The sequence below is a fragment of the Cynocephalus volans genome, chromosome 3 (assembly GCF_027409185.1).
Source record: "Cynocephalus volans isolate mCynVol1 chromosome 3, mCynVol1.pri, whole genome shotgun sequence".
Classification (NCBI taxonomy): domain Eukaryota; kingdom Metazoa; phylum Chordata; class Mammalia; order Dermoptera; family Cynocephalidae; genus Cynocephalus; species Cynocephalus volans.
Genome location: NC_084462.1, coordinates 13,594,278 through 13,605,011, shown reverse-complemented (window position 1 = coordinate 13,605,011; position 10,734 = coordinate 13,594,278). Strand labels below are relative to the sequence as shown.

The 10,734-nt window shown below is 44.1% G+C and overlaps 1 protein-coding gene and 1 pseudogene across 1 annotated transcript; both read left to right on the top strand.

Annotated features, from left to right (window-relative positions):
- The first annotated feature begins 1,054 nt into the window (after positions 1-1,054).
- On the top strand, positions 1,055-10,525 carry LOC134373452 (zinc finger protein 154-like). The gene is made up of 4 exons (XM_063091290.1): positions 1,055-1,263; positions 4,337-4,463; positions 5,756-7,843; positions 8,408-10,525. The coding sequence occupies exons 1-3, from the start codon at positions 1,231-1,233 to the stop codon at positions 7,144-7,146; spliced, it is 1,551 nt and encodes a 516-aa protein (XP_062947360.1). The 5' UTR covers positions 1,055-1,230; the 3' UTR covers positions 7,147-7,843; positions 8,408-10,525.
- LOC134372450 (starch-binding domain-containing protein 1-like) overlaps positions 8,433-10,734 on the top strand; it is a 21,977-nt pseudogene continuing 19,675 nt past the window's right edge.

Sequence of the window (10,734 nt, the reverse complement as noted above, 5' to 3'; positions counted from 1 at the left end):
GCTGAGGAGCCCTGTGAAATCTCCACCCACCCAGGCCACCTAGTCACCTGTATCTTCTGCCTGAAATTTATTCCAAAAATACCCACATGGCTCATCCCTCACCTCCTTCAAGAATGTGCTTACTGGCCTTCTTATTAAGAAGCCTCACCTCCCTCCTTTGACCCATACTAAAACAACATCCCTTTTATTGTTCGGTTTTTTAGATTAATGTTAGATTCCTAAGGGAATTGAATATATCTCAGCTATCGAGTAAGAGTTATTACATTGATAAAAGTGTTGTTCAACTAATTGGACACATCTTTCCTGCTGGCAGGAAAGATGTTTTCTATGGGAACCACAGAGATCTCCCTTTATATTACTGCTTCAGAGTGGCCCACCATATCTATTTCTATTTTCTAGAGGCACTGTCTGGGGTATTTTTTTTTTTTTTTCTCTTATTTTTGACAGAAACTACTCAGACTGACAAACTGACTTCGGTGCTTCAGACTGTGCATTTGAATTGCAGTACAATAATATTTATTGGCTTCCCTACCAGTGAACGCATTTTGTGTATGAATGACTCTATGGAATGACATGCGTATTTCGATTGGTAGCCTTTGGGAGCATCTAAAATACTACTTTTAGCCTCTGGAAGCATGATGAGCTTTATGGAGTTTGAAATAATATGTCTCCAAACACTTGGGTGAGCATTGCAGACAGCACTTCTCAGATATCTGTCTAGTTACGACTTCTTCAAGAACGGGGGTAGCCCCTCCTCTGCCCTTGGACGTGGATAAGCCATTTCCCAGCCCCCATAGCACTGGGGGCTTTAACTTTCACTCCAGGAGGCTGGTGGAGAGAGCGCCCTTACCCACGGCCTCTGGCTCTATGGAAACTACATTACCCCGAATGCTCTACGCTGAACAGCAGCTGGGCCGAGCCAATGAGGGCTCAGAAAATAGAACGTTTCCCTGTGTGTCACAGATCGGAAAGGAGGGACTTCCGCTGTCCTCTTTGTGGCAGCCATTTTGGCTTTTCTTGGATGTGCTCACCAGATCAGAGGCTCCGGAGAGCCGGGTCGTGGTTGAGGTGACAGGATCGAGAAGGCATGACAGGACTCTTTGTCCCCGCTGCACAGAGGCGGGTCTGAGGCTCGGTAACGCCTCCCTGGGTGCCTCGCGCCAGGCCTGCGATAGGGAGCGCCGTGCCCCGGTCGTCCGCTGCTCCTGCCCCTGCTCCGCTCAGAGTCCGATGGCTGCGGCTGCGTTGAGGGACCCGGCTCAGGTAAATGCTATGTCCTCTGGGCCTTCGCCCGCACCCCACCTAAGTTTTAAAGCCCAATGAGGGGCGCCTGTTCACGTCCCTGCAGCACAAGCCTCTGTGTCCAGGACCGTGAGGTGTTCGTTGGTGGGGTCCCTATTTTTGACATCTAGCGTGATGGAGTGTGGGAGAGTGTGACAGGCAGAGGGTCGGGCAAGTGCAAAGGCTTAGAGGTGGGACTTAGCTGGGAGGATTAGAGAAGCCTGGGGTCCACCTGCTGCAGGGAACGAAGCATATGAGGCTGACTTATTCTTTGAACAGCAGGCTGAGGGGTGTACCTTCGTTGTGAGAACTCCAGAAGCCCTGGAGAGTTTTGAACAAAGGAGAGGCACCATCTTACGGTTTTAAAACTTTCCCAAAGACTGTTCTAAGGAAGAATGGAGTGGAAGGGGCGATGAGAACTTTGAGCACTGGGAGGTTGAATCTTTTTCCAGAGTCTCACAGCTGGTAAGAGGTGACATTGAGCACTGAGGCATGGAGGTAAGACAGCCAGCCTGAGGTCACCTGGTTTCAGGGCCAGGCAGGAGTACAAGGAGGCATGAACCCATCCATCTGCACCATGGACTCATTCCATTAAGGTCTGCCTCTTTCCACAGTTCCTGTGACTGTAGAAGGGCTTATGGAATGCACATAGGGAAAAGGAGGTTGTTCCAGTTGTCAGTCGTCCCAGCCTCCACCAACATGTTCTCTGGATTGTACTTTTCTGGGACTCTTACATGCCATTCTTCCAGTCCTTGAGTCTAGAGCCCTGGAGAAACTCCAAGCGCAGGGTCTTAAGTCCATGTCAGGGGTTGTGTGGAGGTGTTCCCATTTCTGGCAGCCAGTGTAAACAGATGTGGAAAGTTATCCCCAGTACTGGTACCAGGATTTGCAAATGCTTAGAGGTAAAACTGAGCTGGGAATGTTCAGAAAGCCAAAGGTCTCCTTTCCTTTAGGTGGAGACAAAGCAGGGGGAGAGAGTCAGGACTGTAGTGGCTGCCTGAGAAGTTGGGTGTTTGTTCTGGAGGTAATGGAAGGTTTGGGTCAGAAGAGAGAGGTTATCGTACCAAAGTCTCAACAGCCTTCATTTGGCTGCAGAGTGGAGAGTAGGCTTGGGTTGAGGAAGGAGGAAGGAAGATCAGAGTGAGGGTTAATGGACCAGAGTCGTGGCTTAGGAGATGTGGTTGGATTCTGGATGCGAATTTTAAAAAGGGGTAACTAAGTTTTCTAATATGGACAGTGTGAGGTAGTGAAACAGGATTCAGGGATGACCCCATGGATTTTGTTTTATCAGCTGTAGGAATACAAATTCCATCATCTGAAATGGAAAAGTTGGTATTAAGAGTAATATTCGCTGGGGACATCAGGAGCTTTGATTTGGCCATGCTAAGTAAGAGTTTAAGATATTTCAGAGACCACTGAGTGAAGCATTTAAGCAGGCAGTGAACACACAAGTCTGGATGTCTGAGGAGTGGTTCAGGATAGATATTTAAAATGTGGTGGTGATTGTGTGGACCGAGGTGAGTGCACTATGGGTCATATTTAGGAGAGTCAGTCTTCAGGTTATGGTGGTAAAGCTGTTAGGGGAGCAGGAGAACTGGACCTCTTGGTTGGATACCTGGATTATGGTAGTGGGCTTCACAAACACAGGTAATGGAGGTAAGTGGCCACGAAGGTAGGATGTATCAGACAGGATAGTTTGGCCTAGGCAAAGGGAAGAGTGGATGTGAGATGGATGTGGAGGCATAGGTATATCCAAGCCAGACCTGGAGCTTTTTCACCACTTGATAGAATCACCAGGATTTTGTGATGACTTTGATGCGGCCTCGAGTCTTTCATCCAAGCTGGACAATAAGGTCAGAAGCAAATATAGTCATCTGTGAGAGTCACTTGACCTGGGGTAGGCGATCAGTAGGGCTGGTCGGTGAGTGTTAGGTGGACAGAGGAAGGTTGTGACTTCTGAGGGTGATGCACATGATTTTCTCTGTGGCCAAGTCTGAGGCAAAGAGTGGAGGCAGAGAAGCTTCGTAAGATTTGAGCCTAGTGGGGAAGTCTAGGGTGGTATTGGATCCTTTTTGAATTTGTTAAGTATATCTTGATGCCAAGTCATTGTGTAAAGCCCAAAATTAAGGTCCACTGCTATGTGCTGTCTTTACATCTGGTAGAATAGGGATGACATCACATGGTCTGAGTGCAAGTTCCTCTTGCCATTCTTTTCTCACTTGATTTCTCTGAACAAACAACCCTTTTTATTAAGGGGACCAGGCACAAATTTCTGCTTATCCCTTTGTAGCAGATTTCACCTCCCTACTAGCCTATGGAGTTATCCAAACTGCTAATTGCAGGAACCAGAGGGCATCTCACCCTTTTGTTCTTACAGTGCTTACATTTCACAGCCCCTGGTTGTTCACTTTTTCTAGGATTGTACCCCCATTCGGCCCTGTGTGATATGTGTTGTCCTCCTCTCCAGCTATGTATATATATATTTAATAAGTTGCTATCTATTTCATCTATCCAGTGTCAGATATTGTATGTTTGGCCATCCCTATAACCCTTGGGCGGGAATCCCACCTTCACCAATGGGGATGATGAGAAGATGATTAAGACAAAGTCATATGTGGGAGGCCAGGGAGATGCCTATGATATGAGGCAGTGAGGTGGTGGTGGCCATGGGCATGGGGCTGTGGTGTCTGGAGATATGAGGGGTATGCAGTCTAAAGAATAATGTCCACTAGGAGAAGAAGAATGCCTCATGGCTCCAGGGCCCAGAGATTGAGACTTCCATGACCCTGGGCATTGCCTGATAGAAAGGGGTGGATCCTTCTATGCCTGGCCCCCTGCTTACATACCTATTTGTCCACTTGCCTATTGTTATTGATGGCTGTACTTTGTAATCAGTGAACCCTTCAGGGGTCAATGGCACTGGGGTGGGGCCTATTTCTCCCCTGAGCTAGGGAGCTTGGGAGGAGGATGGGCATAGGGTAAATATGTAGGGGAAGGGTTTGTGGGTCCTAGGGAAAGGGGCTGTTTATGGTTTCATCTGTTCTCATCATGGCAGGGCATCGTGACCTTTGAAGATGTGGCTGTGCATTTCTCCTGGGAGGAATGGGGTCTCCTTGATAAGGCTCAAAGATGTCTGTACCGGGATGTGATGCTGGAGAACTTGGCACTGATAAACTCCCTGGGTAAGAGCCTTACAGCCACCCTGTACCCTGAGATAGTCTCTGCCTATGCCCTTTTCCCCAGGAGCAGGTCTGTCCTTACATTTCAGTTCCTTGGGTAGGTGGTGTAGTTGATAGAGCTGAGGTGTATGCATCCCTCTTCTCAGGCAGACAGCACCTGCTTCCCTGTAGTTTCACAGGGGAGGATTCAGTGTTAGGAGTTTTGCAGTTGCCCTGATGGATTTCACGTTGCTAATCCTCTGGCTGGCTGGGTGACTTTGTCCAGATCCAAGGTTCCTTTGTGATGCATGTTTTACTTCCTTCCTTAGCTTGCCTGTGTCAGGGATTACTGTCACTGACATGGTTACACTTATGTGGATCATGGACTCTTCTTATAAGACCTTCCTCTGAAGTTTTTTTTGGTAATATTTGTGTTCTAATTTTTTTTCCTTTGGGTTTTTTTCTGGGCCAGTGCTGGCTGCTCTTTGGTCCTTTTATTCCTTTAGTACTTGCAATATCTACGTGCCTTGAATTTGTTCCTCTTGCTAGTGGGGTGGAGAGCCCTCAGTGGTTCACAGGATGGCTGTGAATCCAGCCACAGCAAGATGGGCTCATAGGGCATCTGGCCCTGAGGGGTGATACCTAGATAAGGGGATGATGTGGAGCTGTGTTCAAATCGTAGTAGAAACCTATTCTGTTTGACTAGCATTTTGTTGCTGGTGGCCACAGCTCTTTTTTGCTTTTCCTTTACCATTCTTGACATTTTGCCAGTTTGTCAACTCTACATACCATTTGTCACTTCTACTTTTATATCCAGCCTGGGTCTAATCCCCACATCCCTGGACTTCATGTCTCACCTGTTTTTCTCACTGCTCCATCTGCTGTGCTCTGCAGTGATGGCCTCTACATATTGTGTCATGAAGTGTGCACATATTTTTAAATAGTCCTTGAAGGCTAACTGCTGTATTACATTTGTATTTTCTTGGGCCTGGACATATCATTCCACAGAGCACTCATGTGTCTGTAGCAGACAAGATTCTACTGAAAGTTGTTTGCAGAGGATTGAGTTTTAGACCTTGCCTCTCTTTTCTGGTCATACTGCATGGCTATGTCCTTTACTTCATGAGCACTCCCATTCTGTGATCTTTGTAGCCCAGTTTTTCCAAGCAGCAGCAGCATTTTCTTCAACCTGAAACCAACTCCCTTGTCCTGTAAACAGTCCCATGGACTCATTCCTGGGTTTGTCAGATACACACTTATGTAGGGGCTGCCTCTCCCACCAATATCATCATTTCACTGACATTTCTTGCTTTTAGGTTGTTGGCATGGAGTGGATGATGAAGAGACACCTTGTGAGCAGTGCATTTCTTTAGAAGGAGCGTCCCAAGTCAGGACTTCTGAGGCAGAACTATTTCCCCAGAAGGCCATCCCCTGTAGGATGTGTGGTCTGGTCTTGAGGGACATTTTGCACTTGGCTGACAACCAGGGAACACATCATGGACAGAAACTGTATAGGTGTGGGGTGTGTGGAAAACAGTTGTATTTCAGTGCAGATGTTTATCAGCACCAGAACCAGCACTTTGGAGAGAAACATTTCAGAAGTGATGTGGACAGAGCCTCATTTGTGAAGAGCTGCAAATTTCATGTGTCAGGGGAGCCCTTTACCTGCAGGGAAGTTGGAAAGGACTTTTTGACCACCTCAGGATTTCTCCATCAACAGGCCACTTGCACTGAGGAGCAGTCAAATAGAAGTGATTGTGGGACTGTTTGTCACAGTGGAAAAACTCATTCCAACTATGGAGAATACAGAAAAGCATTTAGCCACAAACACACACTTGTTCAGCAGCAGAGAGCCCTCACTACAGAAAGATGTTACATATGCAGTGAATGTGGGAAATCCTTTAGCAAAAGCTACAGCCTTAATGACCATTGGAGAGTTCACACTGGTGAAAAGCCTTATGAGTGTGGTGAATGTGGGAAATCCTTTAGGCAAAGCTCTAGCCTCATTCAGCACCGGAGAGTTCACACTGGTGTACGCCCTCATGAATGTGATGAATGTGGAAAACTATTTAGCAATAAGTCCAACCTCATTAAACATCGGAGAGTTCATACTGGTGAAAGGCCATATGAGTGCAATGAATGTGGGAAATCCTTTAGTGAAAGCTCTGCACTCCTTCAACACCAGAGTGTTCACACTGGAGAAAGGCCTTATGAGTGCAACAAATGTGGGAAATTCTTTACCTATCATTCCAGTCTCATAAAACATCAGAAAGCTCATAGTGGATCAAGGCCTTATAAGTGCAGTGAGTGTGGGAAATCATTTAGTCAAAACTCCAGCCTCATTGAACACCGTAGAGTTCACACGGGAGAAAGGCCTTATAAGTGCAGTGAATGTGGGAAATCCTTTAGCCAAAGCTCTGCACTCCTTCAGCATCGGAGAGTTCATACTGGAGAAAGGCCTTATGAATGCAGTGAATGTGGGAAATTCTTTACCTACAGCTCTAGTCTCCAGAAACATCAGAGAGTTCACACTGGATCAAGGCCTTATGAGTGCAGTGAATGTGGGAAATCCTTTACTCAAAACTCCAGCCTCATTAAACACAGGAGAGTTCACACTGGGGAAAGGCCTTATGAGTGCACTGAATGTGGGAAATCATTTAGCCATAACTCTAGCCTCATTAAGCACCGACGAATTCATAGTCGATAAGGGCCTTATGAGTGGCAAATGTGTAAAATGCTTTAACCAATGTGCTGGCCTTGTTACACACCTGAGAATTAACCTTGGAGAAAGTCTTTAATTCAGTGAATGTGAGAAAGCCTTCAGCTGAAGGCCTTTTCTCATTGGATACCATAAAATTTACATGGGAAAAACACCTTTGATATGTAAAGATGTGCTGTTTCCTTGTTCAGTATAACAACTCTGGAGGAGATCCCTTATGTTGGTGCCATCTGCCTGAATTGCTTCTCATACATTCAAACATCTGCATAAATTCCAGGTATGTAGGAGCTGCATTGCACTTTTTAACCTGCCTGTGTTCCTTGCCAGACTTATGTCACTGCCAGTTCTATAATGGAAGTCATTTCATCTCTACCACCTGGCAGGTGCCCGCACTGTATACCATTCACCTACCCTAGCGTGTTCAGGTAAATGAGCCTCAGTGTTCTCCTGTTCATGGGAGGACTTTGTAAGTAAGTAGCCTGAGCATTTATTCCTTTCTTGTTTGTTTCTCTCTGATGAGTTAGGGCATGGACCTGATGCATTTTGGCCCAGAAGACTCTCCTGGTGACTTGAAAAGATGGACTACCTTTTTCAGGGATATTGTTGGACTCACATGACTCTTGTGATAGAATTTTCCAGCTTCCAGATCACCAACTGTGGGAACTGCATGCCTCCCAGTGCTCTGGTTTGTATGATAATAAAGTCCATATTGTTTATCACCATTAATCTTGGGGGTTCTATTTACTGTATAGGGTGCTTTGAAAACATTTAGATTCTAACATTAAGGAGTAAACAACTTTTATGGGGATCCCAAACTTCGTGTGCCTCAGAGGGACAGTGTGGTAGAAGAATATAGCTCTTTTTCTACCTTTGGCCTACTTTGCATTGCTGCCCAGTGTTTCCAAGGATAAACTGCAGGGTGTTGTCCTAATTTCTATCCTGGATTCCATGACGTTGTGAGTTCAGAAGGCAAACTGAGAAAAGGGACAATTGTGACAGTCCGGTGCTTCTGAGAGCAACATGAAATTATTCTCCTGTTCACAAGGGATTATGCTCATCAGTATTGGGGGAAATGTGTTCTCCAGGTCCTGTAAAGGATCTTTATGCCTTGATATCCCCAAATCTGTAGGGTAGCATCACACACAAGTTGTAAGATTTTAGCAGAAATTATAATCGTTATAGAAATATTGCATGAATAGAGAGTGGAAAAGACTGCAGTTAAACTGACTGGAATGTGCCTTTTTTACAGGGCCATCCATGATGTTCCAGTCACCATGGCTAAGAAGTATGAGCAGGTACAGAAATTCTCAGGACCTCCAGAACTGTGTATCTTGTGTATCTGAGGTCATTGTCAGAGAAGATAATCTAAAGGTTTTATGGATTTTTGTAGCCACTGGGCTGTTCACCTCAAGGCCTTTGGAGTGCAGGCAGGAAAACCAGTATAGAGAGAAGGGAGTTCTCAGTTTATCAGTATGGCCTTTGTCACCTAGCCAACATTCCTGTTGAATCAAGTGGAAACAGCCTTCACTGCTCACCTATGTTTGCTACCGCTGATGCAAAGCTGTCCCTCCCAGGGCATGAGGTGAGAGAGAGTGAAATCAACATAGGGTTGTCAAATCTGATTTTCCAAAATAGTAGAAGATCCAGACTTGTATTTTGAACCATATTTTAAAATCTTTAATAAAGTATAAATGACATGCAATAAATGGCACATATTTAAACTCTACAATTTGATGTTTTGACATTCATATAAACCCATGAAACCGTCCTCACAGTCATGGTAATGAACCTATCCAGCACCCTCATATTTACCTCATGCCCTTTACTACTACTACTGTCTACCCTCCAGACAATTGCTGATTTACTTTCTTTCACAATAGATTAGTTTTTATTTTCTAGCATTTTATATAACTGAAATCATGAAGTGTTTACCCTTTTTTTTTCCATGGGTGCACATGTGCAGCATATTTATTTTGAAATTTATCAGTGGTGTTTAAGTATCTTAGTTCGTTTTCTGCTGCTGTAACAATACCTGAGACTGGATAATTCATAAACTATAGAAGTTTGTTTGGCTCATGGTTCTGGAGTCTGGGATGTCCAAGAGCATGGCACTGGCATCTGGTGAGGGTCTTCATGCTGTATCATCCCACAGTGGAAGGGGAAACAAGCGTGAGAGGCAGAGAGAGGAAATTGTGCTGAACTCATCCTTTTTATCAGAAATCCACTCCCACGATAACTAACTCACTTCCATGGTAATGGCATTAATCCATTCATGAGGGCAGAGCCCTCATGATCTCATCACCTCTTAAAACTCCTATGTGTTAATACCATCACAGTGGCAATTAAATTTCAACATGAATTTTTGGAGGAGACATTCAAACCATAGCAATGAGTAGTTCTTTGTTTTTTATATTGCTGAGAATTGGAGTCATGTGCCACATAACAATGTTTTGTATATGACAGTGGTCCCATAAGATTATATTGGAGCTGAAAATTTTCTGTTGCCTAATGACATAACCAGCTTAACATTGTAGCACAATTATTTAACCTTTTATAAATTTAGTGTAGCCTAAGTTTACAGTGTTTATAAAGTTTGTAGTGGTGCATAGTAATGTCCTACACCTTCACATTCACTCACCAGTCACTGACTCACTCACCCAAGCAACCTCCAGTCCTGCAGGCTCCATTGATGGGAAGTGCCCTATACAGCTATACCATTTTTATCTTTTATACCATGTTTTTACTGTACCTTTTCTATGTTTAGATGCACAAATACCATTGTTACATTGCCTACAGTATTCAGTGCAGTAACATGATGTACAGGTTTGTAGCTTAGTAGCAACAGGCTATGCCATATAGCCTAGATGTACAGTAGGCTGTACCGTCTAGGTTTGTGTAAGTACACTCTATGAAGGTCACACAACAATGAAATCTCCCAGTGACACATTTCTTAGAACATACCTCTATTGTCAAGTGATGCAGAATTGTATGACGTACCACTGTTTGTTTATTCTTTTATCTGTTCGTGGATGTTTTGGGTTGTTTACAGGTTCAGGTTATTGCATATAAAACTGCTATAGACATTTGAATACAATTCTTCACATAGATATGTTTTATTTCTCTTGTGTTAACACCTTGGAGTGCAATGCCTGAGTCAGGGTAGATGAATGTACAGCTTTTTTATTTAACATGGTGGTTTTCTGGATTTCTCCCAGCAGTGTATGAGACTTCCGGTTCTTCCATATCTTTGCCAATAGTGAATATATTGTTAGTCTTTAAATTTTGACTTGTTTAATAAATCTCACTGTGATTTTAGTTGCATTTCCCCAATGTTTCATTAGGTTGAGCATTTTTTCATTTGTTTATTTGTCACCACTGTGTTTTCTTTGGTAAAACATCTGTTCATATCTTTTGTGTATTTTTAAAAATGAATTTTGGATATTTCCCTCATTAAAAAAATAAGTTAATAGTGAAACATCAAAGAGTTATGTTGGAACTTTATTCTTCAGTGGTGTGACTTCTTTGCTGTAAAGAATAATCGAATACTGGAAATTTAGTTCCTAAATTTTTTGTGTG

Coding starts and splice junctions, on each gene's coding strand:
- LOC134373452 (XM_063091290.1), top strand. CDS start 1,231: ATGGCTGCGGCTGCGTTGAGGGACCCGGCTCAG. Junction 1,264..4,336: donor CGTTGAGGGACCCGGCTCAG/GTAAATGCTATG, acceptor TCATCATGGCAG/GGCATCGTGACCTTTGAAGA. Junction 4,464..5,755: donor GGCACTGATAAACTCCCTGG/GTAAGAGCCTTA, acceptor TCTTGCTTTTAG/GTTGTTGGCATGGAGTGGAT.